The sequence below is a fragment of the Carcharhinus amblyrhynchos genome, chromosome 9, assembly GCF_965287045.1.
Source record: "Carcharhinus amblyrhynchos chromosome 9, sCarAmb.v2.hapA, whole genome shotgun sequence".
NCBI classification, from domain to species: Eukaryota; Metazoa; Chordata; class Chondrichthyes; order Carcharhiniformes; family Carcharhinidae; genus Carcharhinus; species Carcharhinus amblyrhynchos.
The window spans coordinates 31284119-31306215 of record NC_137332.1 but is presented as its reverse complement, the minus strand read 5'-3'; the positions used below and the strand labels follow the sequence as shown (position 1 = coordinate 31306215).

General features: G+C 41.6%; 1 protein-coding gene across 2 annotated transcripts in view; it reads left to right on the top strand.

The window, feature by feature from the left end:
• rnf220a (ring finger protein 220a) overlaps nt 1-22097 on the top strand; it is a 470498-nt gene that overhangs the window by 428997 nt on the left and 19404 nt on the right. For both annotated transcript variants that reach the window (XM_080195392.1, XM_080195391.1), the window contains one exon: nt 20122-20196. In XM_080195392.1, coding sequence (XP_080051518.1) covers nt 20122-20196 — 75 coding nt within the window. The remainder of the gene's footprint in view (nt 1-20121; nt 20197-22097) is intronic.

Below are 22097 nucleotides of genomic sequence, written 5' to 3'. Positions count from 1 at the left end.
AGCTAATAAACTAAGTGGGGTATTCAAGGGGAGTTCTTTATCCATGAAATGATAGGAATCTGAAACCCACTACTGCCAGTAGTTGCTGTGAATAGCATAGTTGCACTTAAGTAAAATGTAGATCTGTGCATGAATGTGGAAGGAATAGAAGAGGGCCTAATCGTGCTACATGGAGAATAAATCTGTCATGGTTACACGGTGTTCAGGATTGACAGAAAGTACAGATTGTTTTACGTATTCTAGAAAAAATATAAATTAGTGGAATTGTGGAACTGATATCATAAGAAAAAAAAAATAATGGTTTGATGCACGTTAACCAACAGTGAGGGTAGCTATAGATGCTTGGGCAGAATAATAATGATCAAGACATAGTGGGCGGGATTTTACGGCCTTGCTCAGATGAGATTGTAAAAATCCACCCAAGGCCAATGGAGATTTTCATTCTGGGAACCTTGCCTGCCTTGGGTAGGGTTTTGGCTACTGTGTATAAGGAGATAACAATGGTACTAGTGTCTAGCCAAACAGTTTGAAAAGAACTACTTCAAGGGAATGTTGGAAGAGCTTAAAAAATAGATTGAGGGAAGTATTCGGGGAAAGCTCAGTTGATGCTGAATGGAATGTATTTAAAGGCATCCTCTGAGCATGGAAAATAAATAAATACATCCCATGCATTGTAAATTGAGACCAAACAGATGGGAGCACAAATAGATTAACATGACACCGTTATGTGAAATAAATAAAAGCAAATTCACAAAGATTATAAGGTGCAAAATGAGAGAAAGTGCCGTGAAAAGTGCAAAAACCGTCAAAAAGAGGCTGCAAAGAAGGGACTGGAAATGATCAAATTTAACATAGATTATAGTGGTAGGAAAGTTCTCATTGAAGAGTGATGCAGGCAGGATATAGCCCTAATTTAAACTGACATTGAATCAAAAATGTGTAACACACTGAGAAACCTATTTCTTGAAACGGACACTGGAGAAGGCATGTAGCATGCCACCATCATAAGAACATAAGAACATAAGAAATAGGAGCAGGAGAATTCCAGAGATTCACCACCCTTTGAGTGAAGAAGTTCCTCCTCAACTCCGTTCTAAACCGCCTCCCCTTTATCTTGATGCTGTGCCCCCTAGTCCTACTGTCTTTTTTGAGCGGGAAGAGTCTCTCCACCTCTATCCTATCCATCCCATTCATCATCTTATATCTTATCATAGGAGGTTGTACGTATCAGCTTCGTTTTGAGATCACCCGGATGGATTCAAGACAAATATATCTTTAGGACAGCTGATATACACCCAAGCTGTTTAATAACAAAATCTACTGACAGTCACCATGAAGAAATTGGTGAAGTCAGAAGGTCTCACTTGATTAGAAGTGAGATAACATGATGCCGATCTCCAGACTAAAAATTGAGAGAACAATCTGAATAGTTTTTATTTATTTATTAGTGTCACAAGTAGGCTTACATTAACACTGCAATGAAGTTACTGTGAAAATTCCCTAGACGCCTAACTCCGGTGCCTGTTCGGCCACACTGAGGGAGAATTTAGCATGGCCAAGGCTAACTGAATGCATCTAACCAGAATATCTTTCAGACTGGGAGGAAACTGGAGCATCCAGAGGAAACTCGGGCAGACACAGAAGGAATGTGCAGACTCTGCACAGACAGTGACCCAAGCTGGGAAACGAACCTGGGTCCTTGTCTGTGTGAGGCAGCAGTGCTAACCACTGTGCCAAAATTTATCAATCTTACAGTAACCACCAATCATCAGGAATAAGTTTGTGGATTGTTAGTTGGAAACAAACTAATTAAATGTCAGCTTCAGTGGGAGGAATATGCTGCCCGAGCTTTCCTCATTGACAATGCTGAGGAAATCACCAGCTAAGTTGACATTGAAAGTTCTGCATAACAGTGTTTTACACATGATTAAATATGTAAGTATCTGTAGTAAAACTGAATAAGCCATGGGTTTTACGTCAGGCTGCTCAGAAGTACTGAGAGATTGGTATACGATTGTTTACTTTTGCTTATCTAACTCATCAATCGGAATTTAGAAGCAGTTGCTAAAATCTTGCTCGCGTTCACACCAGCCGATTGTTCATGGTCCCACCGACAGTTTCCCGGTGGCAAGGCATGCGTTCAGCAGACAATCCCTTTGACAATGACAGGACCACAAGACCTCGCCAGAAAATGCAGGCCGTCTCCCACTGTCGCTAAACACGCTGTGGAGTGGGATAAAATCGTGCCCAATATTTTCATTTGTTGCCTATACTGTGGAGAATTTATCAGGCTGAGGTGGTTGCAAAGAAGTATGGAAGGCCTTCAGCAAATTTTGTAAGTAGCTCAAACAATGGCAAATGAAATTCGGTCAGGCATCACTTGAGGGGAACAAATGGGAAATGCACTTGAGGTGCTGAACTGACTAGCAGACAAATTGTTGCATTTTGGAGTTATAGTTAGCACCACCAGTCATTGTGGCACAGTAATTAACAAAGCTCTGAGAATGCTGAGCTATGTCAAGTCATTGGAGTACAAGTCTGCCATCCAGAAACTGCAGAGTTGGCATTTTGGAGTCAGATTAGAGAAAACCATGGATTTCGAAAGAAGGGTGAGCTAGGCAGACAAAAATACCTTCATTACTTGAGTTTAGTTTTATGGTTTTTGTTTGCACTGAAAAATCAGTTGTAATAATGCTTGTCTTCAATCAATTCAGTATTAATTGTGAATGCCAAATGGAAGTCTGGCTGAATCAGAGTCGATGAACTTGGTCCATTGTGGTAATCTAGAAGTAGAGAATGCTTTCCCAATATGTTATGAAACCCACTAGGAGCAATTTGTGTCGAGGTCAAGTTCTTACGAGTGACAAGGATAGCATGCACAATATAGTAGTAGTGAAGCCTTAGGGAACCAGTAATCACATCATGATTAAATTTTGGTTTATTTGGCAGCCAGCAACAGAAAGGATCAGGACAGTCTTTAAACAAATTTCAAAGGGATGAGGGATGATTGAGGAGAAATTTAACTGGGTTATAGCTCAAGAATATTACTAGAAGAGAAATAGAACACTTTTAAAACAATAATGTCCAACCTACAAGATAGCAATATACAATAGGAAAACAAATGCAAGCTAAATAGTTTGTAACCAAATGAGTAGAAAAGAAAAGAACAAAAAGGTTCTAAACGCCTTAGAGTATAATGAAAAGTGAATGCAGAACGCAAGGAAAAGTTAGGAAGGGTGATCTAGAGCTTGCTGAAGAATTGAGTTCCAACAACAGCCTTCAAGGATGACAGAAATCTGAATGTATTCAGGGAAGAAATCGCAAAGTGTGGGATCCAGGTACCTAAAAGTATACTGCCAGTGGCAGGGTGAAGGAGATAGGGAGGAGGGATGCATGATGTTTGGGTCAGAGGAATAAAGAGTGAGATGTCTTTGGGAGTAAATTCACTACTTTATGGGGCTGCAGAAAGCCGCAAAGTTAGAAAAGGATCAGATAAAAAAGAGGAACTTAAATGTAGCTATTTTAAATTTGAGATATTTGAGGATTGGAAATCAGCCTAGATCAGCCAGAACTGCGATGATGAACACACAACATTGGGCATCCAAAGGAATGATTTGAGGTTTACAGAGGACAGAGGATACTGGTGGCTGGCCAGTAGAGCATTGGCATAATCACATCTGAAGGTGAGGTTTCAGCAGGAAATCAACTACGTAGACATGCTTGTTATAGAGGTAGACAAATGCAGCCTTTTGTGACTGGTAGAATATGGAACCAGAAGTTTAGCTCACGGTTGAACAGGATGCTGATTTGGAGACAGTCTGGTTCAGCCTGAGACATTGGCCAAAGAGTGTAATAAAATTTGAGACAAAAATCGAGAGTTTGTGTTTTTGCATCCCAAATCCATGACCGTCTTTTAGCGATTTTTGTGTTTGAATGTCTCCTATCAGGTTTCTGTCCCTGGCACAACGCTGAAATGATCCTAATCAAAGTCACAAATGACAATCTCTATCACTTTGACCATAGTGCATTATTTCACTTTTTCTTCTCTGCAGCCTTTGATATGGAACAACAGTTCCATCATCCTCTTTGTTGTTAACCAGTTGTGTGACAATGACCTTAGTTTGTTTCATACTTGCCTATCCAGTCACAGCTAAAACAATGGCTTCTCCTCCTTACTGCGCTGTTAACGCTGGCATCTCTCAACTATCTGCTCTTGGACCCAGGCCAACATCATTCAATGTCACAACTTCCAGAACCAAAGATAAAAGAGGCGATTGAATCTAAATTTAGGTATTAAATAAATAGAAACAGGCAGTTCTCATCAAATGAGTAATGATAGAATTTGGGAGTGTGTAGCATGGGATGCTGCAGGTGGCTGTAACTAATATTGTTTTTAATCCAGATTAATGACTCAGGTATCAAAAACAAAAGTAAGCTTTTTGATGGCACAAAAATAGGGCAATTGAGAATTTGTGGGGGGAAAAGAACTAGCAGGATGATTTTGATCATCTTTGCAATGAGGTAAAGCAACTTTGGATAAAATTTCATGGAAAGTAGAAGTGATTCCATGCTGATTCTAAGAATAAACATACATAGGTGACGATTGGGATTAAATTAGCAGAAGAGATATTAGATTGACCTATTTCAATGTCGACACTATGGTGAGCAATTTAAAAAAAATGGAATGCTGAAATATATATCCAGAATAAGTTGTGTTGAGGATTTACACTTTACTGGTTAATATTGTGTTCCGTTCTGGTTTCTACAGCTCATGAACATATACTGGGAGAGGGAGCAAAGAGCCACAACATTGATTGTGGATGAACTTTGGAAAACACTTAAAATGCTTAAGAATGAGTGGAGAGAAGCTTGAATGCTTAATTTTGTTGGATGTTGAATTCTGTTCAAGAATAAATCACGAAGTGAGAACAAAATGATACAAACTTAAATTAATAAAAATAGTATTAAGTCTAGTAAAGGGAAAACTTGGCGAGATTTAACTCCATGTTTGGAAGGATCAAAATTCTATAGAAAGAAGCTGGAAGTTTGGTGGGCAGGATGATATGATGAAATATAAACTGAATTTCACTTGACCGGTTTCTTACTCTTGACTTGTTGATATGCATCCTCCGCTCGTGGGCCCAGAGTGTAAATGCATGTACTAACCTATGGCTGGCTTCCCTTGCTGAGTGGATGCTCACTTGGAGAGAGTCTGGAAATAGGATACTAACAAGCTGACACTCTGAGCAGCTTCACAACTGCTGTAAAGTTGCAGTTCATCAACAGCATCAATTTCATCTTAATTTTAAAACTTATAAGCACAATGTGCTGTGTTATATATCCCAATATGAGCGGAAATCTGTGAAGAATGCCTCCAGTTAAATGCCCAAATCAATAGTAGTTTCACTTAAAGTCATTCATGACTGAGAACATAGAATGACTATTAAATGTTCAGTGTCTGTTTCTTACTGAATTTCACCAAATGCCTCAGAAATGATGCCATATTCTACTTACTTAATGAAAGCATGGTGTATTATGTAGCCTTTTTAAGAAATCTTGAAAATCATATTTGTGAAGTTCCTTGAGCAATCATGGTGAGAGTGCCAGACAAAAATAGAAATTTTTGTATGTGTAAGTAAAGATTACAGCCCATAGGAAAGATTAATTTTCATCAGCATGTTTTATTTGAGAGCTAGACCATGAATGCATATAAGGTGGGGCAAAGCACCCTCTTACAAGATCTGCAGACTTGGTATGTTCTTAAAAACTTAAAAAAAAATTCATTCTGATAGATGCAAGTTTTCCTGTTAAATATTTCTGTTTCTCCCGAATTGTTGTGAGACTCGATAACCTTATTTAGAGCGGCAACTGTTAGGTTAGATTAGGTTCGGTTTGGTTCTCCACGCAATTTCCTATGATGAAAATGCTTCTGGTCAGTCTCAATACGATTATGGAGGTAAAATAATACTGTCCTTTCCATGGACACTTTGTTATCCAACAGATAATCAGCATGTGGAAAGGCAGCTTGGACAAAAAACATTTCTAATTGGTATTTTAGCTCCTCCTAGTGGTAATCTGATCCATTTTTAGAGCTTTTAGCTTTTCTATTGTGTAAGAAACTTCAATTTAAAATGATTTAAAATATTATGTAGTTACATGATTGCATTTTTGTGGAAAGAGTATTGGATCAAGAAGCGGAATCTCCTTCAAAACATCTGTCTCAATATTGGTATACCTTTCAAAGCCAGTGTAAATATTTCAAATAATGCTGTGTTACTCATGACAGTTGTAAAGATTGTAATTGTTTTTTACCATCCAGTAGATTTTTCCCATCCTTTTTCCTTCTGAAGGTATTGAATTGTTGCTGCAGTATGGTTCAAAGAGTTTCAGGTGCATTTCACAATTGGCCATACATGTGTGAACCTTGATATTGACTATCAGTAAGCTTTTTTTAATTTTGGGACTCTTGAAGTCAATCCTTTTCACATTTGATAGTCACACAACAAACCCTTTTTAAAATATTCTTTCAGGAAATGTGAATGTTGCTGTCTAGGCCAGTGTTTGTTGCCCATCCCTAATTGCCCTTGAGAAGGTAGTGGTGAGTCACTGCCTTGAACTGCTGCTGTCCATCTAGTGCAGGTACACCCAGAGGGTTGTTAGGAAGGGAGTTCCAGGATTTTGATCTGTCAACAATGAAGTTCTAAGTCAGAATGGTGTGTTCCTGTGCATTTGCTACCTTTGTCTTTCAAGGTGATAGTAGTCACACATTTGGAAGGTGCTACTTTGGTAAGTTAAGAACATAAGAAATAAGAAATAGGAGCAGGAGTAGGCCATCTAGCCCTTCGAGCCTGCCCCGCCATTCAATAAGATCATGGCTGATCTGTTGTGGCTCAGTTCCACTTTCCCGCCCTCTCCCCATAACCCTTAATCCCCTCTCTTATCAAGAACCCATCAACCCGCTTCTTAAAAATATTTAGCGAGGCAGCCTCCACCACTTCAACGGGCAGAGAATTCCAGAGATTCACCACCCTTTGAGTGAAGAAGTTCCTCCTCAACTCCGTTCTAAACCACCTCCCCTTTATCTTGAGGCTGTGCCCCCTAGTCCTACTGTCTTTTTTGAGCGGGAAGAGTCTCTCCACCTCTATCCTATCCATCCCATTCATCATCTTATACGTCTCAATGAGATCTCCCCTCATTCTTCTAAACTCTAACGAGTACAAGCCTAGTTTATTCAGCCTCTCCTCATAGCTCAATCCCCTCAACTCCGGTATCAGCCTAGTAAACCTCCTCTGCACTCCCTCCAGGGCCAAAATATCCTTGCGCAGGTGCGGCGCCCAAAACTGCACACAGTACTCCAGCTGCGGCCTCACCAATGCCCTATACAGCTGCAGCAAGACCTCCCTACTTTTATATTCAATCCCCCTCGCTATGAAGGCCAGCATCCCATTCGCCTTCCTGACCACCTGCTGCACCTGCAAGCTGGGTTTTTGCGACTCATGCACAAGGACCCCGAGGTCCCTCTGCACCGTCGCCTGCTGCAGTTTTTCGCCACGTAAGTAATAGTCCTTCCTACCATTCTTCCTACCAAAGTGGACCACCTCACACTTGCCAACATTAAATTCCATTTGCCATTTCCTGGCCCATTCGCCCAGCCTATCTAGATCCTTCTGCAGACTCTCCACACCCTCCGCACAATTTGCCTTTCCCCCAATCTTGGTGTCATCAGCAAATTTCGACACCCTGCACTCGGTTCCCTCCTCCAGATCATCTATATAAATGGTAAATAGCTGAGGCCCCAGCACCGACCCCTGGGGCACCCCACTAGTCACCAACCGCCAATCCGAATAGCACCCATTGACCCCCACTCTCTGCCTCCTATTTGACAACCAATCCTCTATCCACGCTGACACCCTACCCCCAACTCCATGTCCCCTGACCTTCTGCAATAACCTCTTGTGAGGTACCTTGTCAAACGCCTTCTGAAAATCCAGAAAGACCACATCCACTGGCTCTCCTCTATCCACTGCCCTAGACACATCCTCATAGAACTCCAGTAAATTTCCTTCAATGTTCCTCCAGTAAGTTCCTTCAATGCATTTTGCAGATGATGCACTGTGTTGTCACTGTCTGTCAATGATAGAGAGAGTGAATGTTTAAGGTGATGCCAGTCAAGCAGGCTGCTTTTTGCTGGATGATGTTGAGCTTCTTGGTTGTTAGAACTGCACTTATCCAGGCACTTGAAAGAGTGCTACATCACACTACTGACTTGTTTGTTGTAGAAGGCTTCTGATCTGCTGTTATAGCTGTAGTATTTGTATGGCTGGCCCAATTTAGTTTCTGGTCAGTGGAATCCCCAGGATATTGATGGTAGGGATTCTGTGTGGGTAATGCCGTTGAGTGGCAACACAAGAAATAGAAACAGATGTAGATCGTGTGGCCCTTAGAGCCTCCTCCACCAATCAATGCGATCAGGGCTGATCTTGGACTTCAACTCCATTTTCCCACCTTCTCCTGATATTCCTTAATTCCCTGCAAGACCAAAAATACATCTACACAGCCTTAAATGTTTTCAATGATGAAACATCCACAATTCTCCCAGGTAGAGAATTCCAAAGTTTCACAGTCATTTGAGTGAAGCAATTTTTCCTCATTTCAGTCCTAAATGATTGACCCCCTTATCCTGAAACTGTGTCCCCATGTTTTAGAACAGAAAATGCTGGAAAATCTCATCAGGTCTGATAGCATCCTTTCTCTTTACCAATTTTCCAGCATTTTCTGCTTTTGTTTCAGATTCCAATATCTGCACTACTTTGCTTTTATCCCCATGTTTTAGACTCCCTGACTAGTGAAAATAATCTCCCAGGGTCCACATATAGAACCTCTTCAGAATTTTTTAGGTTTCAATGAGATCACCACTCATTCTTACAAACAACAGAAAATATAAGCCCAGTTTACTTAGCCTCTCATCATAGAACAACCTCCTCATCCTATGGACCAATTTAGTGACTCTTAACTGTACCGCCTCCAATGCAAGTAAATTCTTTCTTAAATGTGGAGACCAAAACTGCGCTCATTTCAGATGTGGTCTTAGCAAAACCCTGTACAATCTCAGCAATACTTCTTTATTCTTGTACTCTAATCCTTTGCTATAAAGGCCAGCATGCCATTTGCCTCCCCAATTGCTTGCATCTCCTGTGTGCCAACTTTTGCATTTCTTGTACAAGTACACCCAAGTCTCTTTGAACATCCAATATTTACAAGTTTCACAACTTTTACAAAATATTCTGCTTTTTTTATTCTTACAAACAAAATGAATAGCTTCCCTACATTCTATTCCATCTGCTAACTTGTCACCTATTCACTTAACCTGTCAGTATCCCTTTGCAGCACTCTGTCCTCCCCAAACTTACTTGCCCACCTAGCTTAGCATCAGCAGCAAACTTTTTGATACACTACTCTCTGTCTCTACATCTAAGTCATTAATATAGAGAGGGCATGGTATCCAAGGGGACATTGCTTTGTGAATCCAGAACTGGCTTGCCCACAGAAGGCAAAGAATGGTTGTAGTTGGATCTTTTTCTGCACGGAGGTCAGTCACCAGTGGGGTGCCCCAGGGATCTGTTCTGGGACCCTTGCTCTTTGTGATTTTTATAAATGACCTGGATGAGGAAGTGGAGGGATGAGTTGGTAAGTTTGCCGATGACACAAAGGTTGGAGGTGTTGTGGGTAGTGTGGAGGGATATCAGAAGTTGCAACGAGACATAGATAGGATGCAAGACTGGGCGGAGAAGTGGCAGATGGACTTCAACCCAGGTAAGTGTGTGGTGATTCATTTTGGCAGGGCAAATAGGATGACAGAATAGAATATTAAGGGTAAGACTCCTGGCAGATCAGAAGGATCTTGGGGTCCAGGTTCATTGGACGCTCAAATCCTCTTCACAGGTAGATGATGTGGTTAAGAAGGCGTATGGTATACTGGCCTTCATCAATTGAGGAATTGAGTTTAGGAGTCGGGAGATAATGCTGCAGCTGTGTAAGACCCTGGTCAGACCCCACTTGGAGTACTGTGCTCAGTTCTGGTTGTCTCATTACAGGAAAGATGTGGAAGCCATAGAAAAGGTGCAGAGGAGGTTTACAAGGATGTTGCCTAGATTAGATGGCTTGCCTTACGAGGATAGGTTGAGAGAGCTCGGTCTTTTCTCCTTAGAGAGACAAAGGATGAGAGGTGACCTGATAGAGGTGTATAAGATGTTGAGAGGTATTGATTGAGTGGATTCTCAGAGGCTTTTTCCCAGGCTGAAATGGCTGCCACAAGAGTACACAGGTTTAGGGTGCTGGGGAGTAGTTACAGAGGAGATGTCAGGGGTAAGTTCTTCACTCAGAGGGTGGTGGGTGCGTAGAATCTGCTGCTGGCAGTGGTGGTGGAGGCAGATTCGATAGAGTCTTTTAAGAGACTTTTGGATAAGTACATGGGACTTAGTAAGTTAGAGGGTTATAGGTAAGCCTAGTAGGTAGGGACATGTTCGGCGCAACTTGTGGGCCGAAGGGCCTGTTTATGCTGTAATTTTTTACTTCTATTCCCTGCAATGACCTCATTCACCATTGCATAATGTTTATTCAACTTTATGTCCCTTCCTGACCGACTCTGCTTGTCTTTACCCCCATTGCTATATTGTGAGTATTGATGCCAGTACACGGTGAATCAAAATCCCTTTTTTCCACGCCACAGTTTGAGCCATGCATTTAATTCTGTAATCTGCTTATTCTTATGTCAGTTGGCACATGGTTCGTGTAACATACAGGAGATGCTTTACCTTTGATGTTCTGCTTTTAAATTTGGACCCTAACCCCTCAAATTCACTTAGCAGAATATCATTCCCGGTTCTGCATGTTGTCAGTTTCCACATGTAACATGACTGCTGGTTCTTCTCCAGCTGAAAAGAGTTGTCCTTAACCCTGTTATCAGGCAGTCAACACAACCTTTGGAGCTCATGGTCATGGCTTCAGTGAACAATATCTATCCCCCTGACTATACTATCTCCTATCACTGCCGCATTCTCTTTGCTGCTCCAGCTTCAATGATATCCTTCACCATGGTGCCAGGCTGGTTCACTCATCCACCTTGCGATCCTTCTCCTTTTCCACACAGAACCTCGAGTCTGTTGGACAAAGTCAGGGGCTGAAACCCTTCCATCACGATATACCGATTCTCCACATCTGCCTGACCATGGTCCTTCACTCCTCCCTTGCCCATTGACCAACTCTGCTTAACCTAAGGATGTGACTGTTTTCTAGAAAGAAGTGTCCAACTAACTCTTTCCTGATGTCCTGCAATGTCCACAGCTCAGAATCTAGCTCAGCAACTCTGAGCGGAAGCTGCCTAAGCTGCAGATGTGTTTGTCAGGGATTGTACTGCATTCCACAGATTGCCATATACTGCAGTCATGATGCACCACCAGCCCTGCCATTTCTGTCCAAACTTATTTGCTTAATTAGTTAATTATTTCATAATTTACATAGATAAAGAAATAGAAATTTGCATTCACCTAGCTTGGAAACAAAGGAGGAAAACTCACTGGCTATTGCAGACCTAGAAAAACTAGAAAAAGGAGCACACCACCAAACCACCCCCTCCCTCCCCCCGACATCAAATTACCACCTGAACCAAATTTCTTACAACACAATCTCTCACTCCAACTGTTTCCACTTTGTGAGCTCCTTTACTGAAGGGGAGACAGTTAGATTATTGGGTGCGGTCTTTACCTGGTATTGTGTGGTGCAAATCTTACTTGCCACATCAGTCCATGCCAGGTCTTGCTACATACATTCAGTATCTTTACTATACGAGGAGCCGCGAATGGTGCTGAACGTTGTGCAATCATCAGCAAACATCCCTATTTCTGAGAGTAGGTCATTGATGAAGCACCTAAAGTTGGTTGGGCCTAGGACAGTACCCTCAGGGACTCCTGCAGAGATATCCTGGAGCTGAGATGATTGACCTCCAAGAACTACTACCATCATCCTTTATGTTAGGTATGACTCCAACCAGTGCAAACGTTTTCCCCTGATTCCCATTGACTCCAGTTTTGCTCTGGCTCCTTAATGCCATACTTGGTCAAATGTTACCTTGATGTCAAGGATAATCACGCTTGCCTCACCTTGAGTTCAGCTCTTTTGTTTATGTATGATTCAAGGCTATAATGAGGTCAGGCATTGAATGGCCCTGGTAGAACCCAAACTGAGCATCAATGAGCAGGTTATTATTGAGTAAATGCTACTTGATAGACTTGTCGACAAAGTCTTCCATCACTTTGCTGATCATTGAGAGTAATCTGACAGGGTGATAATTGGTCAGGTTGGATTTGCCCTACTTTTTGTGGACAGGATATACCTGGACAGTTTTCCACCTTGTTGGTTGGATGCCCAGCTTGGTATGGGAATGTTCTGGAGCACAATTATTATTACCATCACCTGCAAGGTTCCCTCCGAGCCACAAACCATCCTGACTGGAACTATATTGCTGTTCATCCACTGTCATTGGGTCAGTTTCCTGGAACTCCCCTCCTAACAGCACTGTGGTGTACCACTTAAGGATGGGCAATAGATGTTAGCCTAGCCAGCAATGCCCACATCTCATGAACAATTTTATTTAATTCAGATGTGATGAAGATACTTGTTTTATTTCCCAAACAGTAACTGATCAAACTTTGGACTTTCCCATACACTGTTGCCCATGTACTTGCATGGAAATTCAGTTAACCATCATAATAGTTGTAACTTCTGATTTTTAATGTTTTTCCACCAATAAAGAGTAAATGTAAGTACTAACAAAAAAAAATTAACGTTTTTAAAAGTTTAATCCATGTATGTAGAAAAACATTTGCTGGGCTCTTTGTTATCCCTCCATTTTTAAAGCCGCATAGCTGCCCCATGAATTTTTTCCCTTCGCATATAGAGTTGAGCACAACTTTTATTTTTTAAAATAGTCATCAGTATTACTCATGAAGATGTTGAAGTTTTTTTTTTCAGTTTCGAAATGCATCATTTTATGTATTGTTCCACACAGTTTTGCAATGGTTTGGTATATAGCAGGAAAATTAATAGGCTGCAAAATGAATACATGATCTAGGCATTCTTAAGAACATAAGAGATAGGAGCAGGAGTAGGCCATCTAGCCCTTTGAGCCTGCCCCACCATTCAATAAGATCATGGCTGATCTGAAGTGGCTCAGTTCCACTTTCCCGCTTTCTCCCCATAACCCTTAATCCCCTTGTCTACCAAAAACCTATCTACCCGCGTCTTAAATATATTTAGCGAGGTAGCCTCCACCACTTCAACGGGCAGAAAATTCCAGAGATTCACCACCCTTTGAGTGAAGAAGTTCCTCCTCAACTCTGTTCTAAACTGCCCCCCCCCCCCCCCCCCCCCCCCTTATCTTGAGGCTGTGCCCTCTAGTCCTGCTGTCCTTTCTGAGCGGGAAGAACCTCTCCACCTCTACCCTATCCATCCCTTTCATCATCTTATACGTCTCAATAAGATCCCCCCTCATCCTTCTAAACTCTAACAAGTACAAGCCCAGTCTATTCAGCCTCTCTTCATCGCTCAACCCCCTCAACTCCGGCATCAGCCTAGTGAACCTCCTCTGCACTCCCTCCAAGGCCAAAATATCCTTGCGCAAGTGCGGCGACCAAAACTGCACACAGTACTCCAGCTGTGGCCTCACCAGTGCCCTGTACAGTTGCAGCAAGACCTCCCTACTTTTATATTCAATCCCCCTCGCTATGAAGGCCAGCATCCCAATTGCCTTCCTGACCACCTGCTGCACCTGTAGGCTGGGTTTTTGCGACTCATGCACAAGGACCCAAAATTGACCTCTGCCAGAAATTGTGCAACAAGATGGTACAAGGAAGAATGTTAACGTTCTTCTGTAACAGGTTGAGGGAGATTCACCTTCTGCATGAAGTGTTGCATATTCCCAAACTGGAAGTGCTCCATTCCTCTCAACTAAAATCTGCGTCTGGATGAGAAAGGAACTTGAGGTGTTGTTGAACATGCCTTTCTCAGATGCGCAGAACAGCAAAAAACAGCCTTCTGAGGTTGCTGTTCAAATCAATTTCAACCAATCCTTTCGAGAATGTAATGTTGAATTGATTTGCTGTTCTCTAATCCTCTGTTACAAATGGGTGGCATTTAGACTATAAATAGAAGAGAACTTTATTTTGTTCTTTGATGTGAACATGTTTGCAAATGTAATTTATTGAAAAAAGATCAAGCATTTTATTAGCATGGACATTTCCCCATTAACAGAGAGTGAAGTTAGAACAAGAACAAAGAAAATTACAGTACAGGAACAGGCCCTTCAACCCTCCAAGCCTGCACCCACCATGCTGCCCATCTGAATTAAAACCCCCTACCCCTCCAGAGACCGTATCCCTCTATTCCCATCCTATTCATGTATTTGTCAAGATGCCGCTTAAAACTTACTATCGCATCTGCTTCCAGTACCTCCCCTGGCAGTGAGGTTCAGGCATCCACAACCCTCTGTGTAAAAAAAAACGCCTCATATGTCTCCTCTAAACCATGCCTCTTGCATCTTAAACCTATTCTCCCTAGTAATTCACTCTCCCACCTTGGGAAAAAGCTTCTGACTATCCATTCTGTCCATGCCTCTCATAATCTTGTAGACTTCTATCAGGTCATGCCTCAACCTCTGTCGTTTCAGCGAGAACAAACCAAGTTTCTCCAACCTCTCCTCATAGCTAATGCCCTCCATATCAGGCAGCATCCTGGTAAATCTTTTCTGTACCCTCTCCAAAGCCTCCACATGTTTCTGATAGTGTGGCAACTAGAATTGGACAGTGTATTCCAAATGCAGTCTAAGGTTCTATAAAGCTGCAACGTGACTTGCCAGTTTTTAAACTCAATGCCCCAGCCAATGAAGGCAAGCATACGTTCTTGACTACCTTCTTCACCTGTGTTGCCACTTTCAGTGACCTGTGTATCTGTACACCTAGACCCTCTGCCTATCAATACTCTTAAGAGTTCTGTCATTTACTGTATATTTAAAATTCTAGAAATTTGCCAGAATTCCATGAAAAGTTGCTTGATAAGTGCAGAGATTTTGAATCATCCTTGACAGTGATAATGCTGGTAATAGAAAATTATAGGTATCAGATTAGCCAAGAGTTTTTGGATTATGTGGGAGAATATGGATTTCATAAGAACTAGGAGCAGGAGTAGGCCATCTAGCCCTTCGAGCCTGCCCCGCCATTCAATAAGATCATGGCTGATCTGTCGTGGCTCAGTTCCACATTCCCGTCCTCTCCCCATAACCCTTAATCCCCTCGCTTATCAAAAACCCATCAACCCGCGTCTTAAAAATATTTAGCGAGGCAGCCTCCACCACCTCAACGGGCAGAGAATTCCAGAGATTCGCCACCCTTTGAGTGAAGAAGTTCCTCCTTATCTCCGTTCTAAACCACCCCCCTTTATCTTGAGGCTGTGCCCCCTAGTCCTACTGTCCTTTCTGAGCAGGAAGAGTCTCTCCACCTCTATCCTATCCATCCCATTCATCATCTTATATGTCTCAATGAGATCTCCCCTCATTCTTCTAAACTCTAACGAGTACAAGCCTAGTTTATTCAGCCTCTCCTCATAGCTCAACCCCCTCAACTCCGGTATCAGCCTAGTAAACCTCCTCTGCACTCCCTCCAAGGCCAAAATATCGTTGCGTAAGTACGGCGACCAAAACTGCACACAGTACTCCAGCTGCGGCCTCACCAGTGCCCTATACAGCCGCAGCAAGACCTCCCTACTTTTATATTCAATCCCCCTCGCTATGAAGGCCAGCATCCCATTCGCCTTCCTGACCACCTGCTGCAGGCTGGGTTTTTGCGACTCATGCACAAGGACCCCGAGGTCCCTCTGCACCGTCGCCTGCTGCAGTTTTTCGCCACGTAAGTCATAGTCCTTCCTACCATTATTCCTACCAAAGTGGACCACCTCACACTTGCCAACATTAAATTCCATTTGCCATTTCCTGGCCCATTCGCCCAGCCTATCTAGATCCTTCTGCAGACTCTCCACACCCTCTGCGCAATTTGCCGTTCCACCAATCTTAGTGTCATCAGCAAATTTTGACACCATACACTCGGTTCCCTCCTCCAGATCATCTATATAAATGGTAAATAGCTGAGGCTCCAGCACCGACCCCTGGGGCACTCCACTAGTCACCAACCGCCAATCCGAATAGCACCCATTAACCCCCACTCTCTGCCTCCTATTTGACAACCAATCCTCTATCCACGCTAACACCCTACCCCCAACTCCATGCCCCCTTACCTTCTGCAAGGCATCATGGTTTATTTTAATTCAGAATTGCCCACCTCCTACTTGAAAATGATTGCGTTTGTAAATGTGACAACTGAGGAGCCCTTGCGTATGAATATTCTATACTTTTGCTGTCTTTTATTGTTTCACAGTTTAATTTTGTATTTAGCAGCAAGTTTAAATGGTATGTTTTCTGAAAGCAGAATTTAATAAGACTGTTGGAGAAGCCTCAACATTTGATTTGTGTCAGGATACCAGTAATATCCAAATGTTCAAATTAAAGGAACAAAGGTGAAATGCTGTAATGTGATATAAAAGGAGAGGTATGCAACAGGTCAGTTAGAAGATGTCATGGGGAAGGGCAGAGTAGCATCAGCGGTGTCAGCCTTTGCATTAATGTCAGTTTCAAAGTTGCCATGTGTTAAGAGCAATATCTATTTTGTGTGGACACAGCTGTGTTCACTTGCTAGTGCGAAGATTTTGCAACCCCTTAGGCCTCCATTTGTTCTGCAATTTAAAATGCAGATTTAGTGTCATAGAAACATGTTCCAAGGCTGCATTCAAAATGCTGTTGTTTGGAAGAAATTAGTTACAAGACGGCACCTTTATCGTGTACTTGCCTTATAAACAGTTGTGGTGAAACTTCAGCTGCATGTCAGTAACAAACCTTTGGATTAGGTCACTGCTGCCGCTCTGCTGCCCAGTCAGTAAATATTGTGTGCTATATGAAATATATTTTGAATATTTGCTGGTGCTGCTATGTTATTTTTTAATTTCATTAACAATACTACGTCATGCAAGCATTTGTGTATAGCAGACAAATGTTGTTTACCGACCACACCCTCTATAAGCATTGGGGTCTGTCTATGTTTATAATGGAGGTGAATGACCTAGTTCACCTGTTTGGATAAAATCTAGAACATGCTAAATCATGACCGAAAAATAATGTCATGTGAAATATTAAGCTATTTTAGCATGGAAAATCTATAGATGAATGACGCCTAAGTAGGGAGGTGCTACAAACAACACAAATGGGAAAAAAAGATAGGGCAGGGGAAGAGAGCCTGTGTCAGAGAGTCAGTGCGGACTCGATGGACCAAATGGCCTCTTTTGCACTGCAGAGATTCCATTAAGATATCAGCAAGACAACACAGGTTAGTCGAATGGGCAAATGCAGTTTCTCATCCTGGGGCAGTCCTTTATGATCGAGGATGACTTGCTTCCGGGTTCTGAAATAATGAATAAGTCCAGTGTGTGATCTGCAAACTCTGCCACATGCAAGGCAGGTGGTGCTTGAAGAGTCAGGTGGATGAGGTGTTTGGAGATTTGTATGCTCTCACTCTCTGACACCTCGATTTCAGCTCTGCATGCTTTTTCACTGCGATGTTGTACCTTCCCAAATAAATTTCCATTTTGACTGGTTGCAAGCCAGAGACTCCCACAACTCTGCGGGGTGGTATGAGGATCCCGTAGCGCGTCTCTGCCAGCTTCCTGGGAGCCTCAGAGTTTTGAATAGAGCAGTTGCTTTGGGAGTCTGAAATCAGGCATATGAACAACAGCCCATCAGAGCTATTTTGAGTGAGTAGCACCTCGATGCTGGGCATGCTGGCTTGGGTGAGGGTGCTGTTGTTGGACTACTTTTCCTGGCACTGGATTTGGAGGATCTTGTAATGGCACTACTGGTAGTACTTCCCCAGTGCTTTGAGCTGTTTGCTGGAGGTTGCCCATCTCTCTGAAACATGTTGAACCATGGGGATCACTCCTGCCCAGTAAACCATGACTTCAGCTTTGGAGATGCAATTTAATGTAGGTAGTCTAGAGTAATATATCTGGAAATAAAAAATTAAGATGTTAAATACATACTTAATGGGGAAAGGCACTGAAGGATATAATTGAGCAGAGAAATCTAGGAGTTCAAATATACAATTTCTTGAAAGTGTGCATGGGGGTAAATAAATCATTAATGATGGCCAAGAGAATTTTAGGTTTTATTAATAGAGGCATAATGACAAGAGTAAAAAAGTAATGATGAATTAATATGTAACATTGATTAGCCATATTTAGAATACTGTATGCAATTTAGTTTATCCCATAGAAAGAGGACGTTTAAGACATAGAGCACCGGGATGATGTCAGGAATAGGAAACTAGCTATGAAGTGAGATTTTTGACACTGGGACTTTTTCCACTTGAGCAATGAAGACTAAGCTGAAAATTAATAGAATTTGATTAGAAAATTTTGAGAGAGAATGAGCAGGTTTATTTCCTTTTGCTGGGGAGTCATTGAAGAAGGATTAAATTTAAAATTGTTAATAAGACTGCAAAAAAGCAATTAGGGTTACTTCTTTACATTGGGGGCTGTTGAGATAGGCAATGCTTTGCTACAGGGGATGTTTGGACAGGGATCATTGGACAAGGATCATTAAACATTGTTTAAGGGAGCAATGAAAAAATGTTTGAAGCAGAGGTAAATAGCGAGCAACAATTGTCTCTAACTAAATAGTGGGAAGATTGAAACCATTGTTTTCAGTGCCTGTCACAACTCTGTTCTGTCACCACAAAGTACATTCTTCTCTCTGACAACTATCTAGACCCAGACTGTTCGCAGCCTTGGTGTCACATTGGACCTTCTGATGAACTTCTGACCACATATTTCTACCATCACTTAAGACTGCTTCTCTCCATTGCATTATGTAAATCTGCCCCTGCCTCAGCTTATCTGCTGCTGAGGCTCTCATACATGCCTTTGTTACCCCTAGGCCTGATTATTCTAATGCCCTCCTAGCCATCCTCCTACAGTCTACCTTTCTTAAGCTTGAGGTCATTGAATGTTCTTTGGCCTATGCCCTAAATGGTGTCATGTTCCATTTGCCCTTTACATTCAAAACTTTATTGAACCTGACTTGATACCTTGATTTTAAATTCACATCTTTGTTTTCAAATGGCCTTGCCCCTCCCTGTCTTTGTAGTTTTCTTCAACCCTACAAGCTTCTGAGATGTCTGTGCTCCTTCCAATTCTGGCCTCTTGAGCATCCCCAATTTTAATTGCTGTACCATTAGTGATCATTCTGCCAAGGGCCCAAACACCGGAAATTCCTTCCTTTTGATCTGATTTATTATTGTCACATGTATTGGAATACAGTTAAAAAATATTGTTTCTTGAGTGCTATTCCTATACTACTCTGCCTCTCCTTCCTTCTTTAAGATGTTCCTTAAAGGCTACCTCTTTGACCTAACATTTGCCCGTCTGACATACTATAATCTCAGTGTGGCTCATGGCAACTTTTATTTGATAACGTAGCTATGAAGGACTGTCGAACATTTTACTACATTGAAGACCTATATAAATACAAGCTGCTATTGTTGCTGATACAAGGCTTTGGGGAGAAAGCAGGTTATTGGGATTAGTCCTGGTTTGGATCTAGCTAGACACAATGGGCGAACTAACTCCCTTCTATCTTGTAAACTTCTATGGTTCCACACTTCTGGCGGGTGAGCAAAAAGGAGGAAACTAAGTATTATTGTGTTGCACTGATTATAGCATGATGTGTATGATTGTTGCTACGTCACACATATTTTTCACCCTTCTGCATAACACTTAATTAAAAGAAAATCCTTGGTGATCTTATTTGTTGAACAAAATTTAGAGCACCCCATGCCCCAAAACAAAGATATTTAAATTGTGTAGAAATTTGTAAACTAAAGGAGGATGATATCTGAACTGTAGATACTTTTCCTATTTTTCATAAAACCATTCTTCAAAATTAGTAGGTTTATTTTTTATTTTATGCAGGACTCCTACTCGATGCCCCTTACATCAATCCAGTGTTGGCATGTTCATTGTGAGGAATGCTGGCTCAGAACACTGGTAAGAATATCCTTCCATTTCTTCATGTTGTTTCTTTTCTTTCTGTCGTTCTGCCCTAGTGCCTTCGGGGAAGAGTGTTATAATCCGGTCAAACATTGCAGTACAGAAGGAAGCAATTAATAAGAAAATGCTCATCTGTTTCGCAGCCAGCCTTTTCCAATACACAATTTATTATATAAACACTTTCACGACGTCCTTTAAAATTTGCTTGCTGTGGCGGCTTGTTACTAATGTTACCATTAAACCATACCCTGAAGACAGCAATAAAGTTGGAATGCTAGGCCCTTGCATCTTTAATCAAAGTGAATGCTTGTAATCTTGTTACTGCTGCCTTTTTTTTATGAAACTGGGCAGTACATAGCAAACTGTGTTTGTGTGTACGTGTGTATGTGAATATGTAATAATCATTCATTATTCTCATTAACTTAGCTTTATTTAAATAGAGACTTTTTGTAATAAGGAAATAGAGGGGGGAAACTATATGATTTTACTACATTGATCATACATATAACAAATAGAACGTCTCCAGTGCTGTAACCACAATTAGTGCAATAAAAGATTGGCGGGATGGGGGCTTTTCTTCCCTCAAAATGCCTGACTACAATGGCACGTTGCCACAGTGCTAATGAGGGTTTGAAGTATAAAACACTAATGAACTGAAAAGGAAAACATTTATTGTTGCGTTTAGCACACCATGGTTGAGGTAAGTTCGTTATCACAATTAAGTTACTCCTTTAGATTTTGTTTCAACACTTCCTAACTTATAATTATTGCTAATAGTTTAATGTTTCTTTGTTCATCATATCCCCCACAAGGGAGTATGGTGACTCTTAGGTTACACTGTTCCGACTGCATTTACCCAGATTTGTTTACAATGCATGTTGGTCAGTCTTCAGATTTGTCATGTGCCCCTACTTCGCACCACTAGCTTAGAAACTGAAAAGCCTAGTTTGCACTATTTTTGTTTCAGGCTTGATGTTGCGGTAATGCTAACATCTCATTTCATTCTCCCAGTCACTGGGTGATGTTAATTGATAGTGTGAGAGCCAAGCGATCATACTTTGGGGGTAATACTTGGACTTGGGGGTGCCATGCATTGACTACTAAGCTCATGCTAAAGGTAGCACATGTATCAGGTGTTCCCACATTAATTCCAGCAGTTCTGCCTCCCATTACAGATTGCCTGGCAGCAGAGACACAAGACTTGGCACTGGAATTGTAGACAGGGGCAATGTGGCACTAGAACTCTTCCATACAGCACCACGGTGTGGAAACAAATTGATTTGGTACTGTGTATATGTGACAAAAATGAAACATTTTAGTCTTTTAATATTTTTCTACTGTTGTCCGCAGTATTTACAGAGAATAAATATCAGTAATTTTTGTTTTCTGCAAGCTAGAGGGAATTTATGTTCCAGTTAGCCTAACATTCACTCCTCAGAATAGGGACAAGTGTAGTCATTGGAATTCTTGGTATGCATAGTATGATTGCTGCCATTGTATATGGATGGGAATGCAGATAATTTGCTGTAATGGTTATCAATGGGGGAAATTTAGTCACTGATTTCTGTTGAAACAAAAGGAGTTGAATGTAGCTTATTGAGTTGTCCCTATTTTAAGGTATGTTTGATGCTGGATAAACATGAACAATATGCATTCATGTGGCAACTTTATTGTAGAAAAATACCCTAGAGTACTTCATAGATATGCAATCAGTCAATACAGATACCAAACCAAGAAAGGAAATAGTGAAAGTGTGACCAAAAGCTTTGTTGAAGAAGTGAGTTTTAAGAAATCCCAGTACTTAAGAACATAAGAAATAGGAGCAGGAGTAGGCCATCTAGCCCTTCGAGCCCGCCCCACCATTCAATAAGATCATGGCTGATCTGTCATGGCTCAGT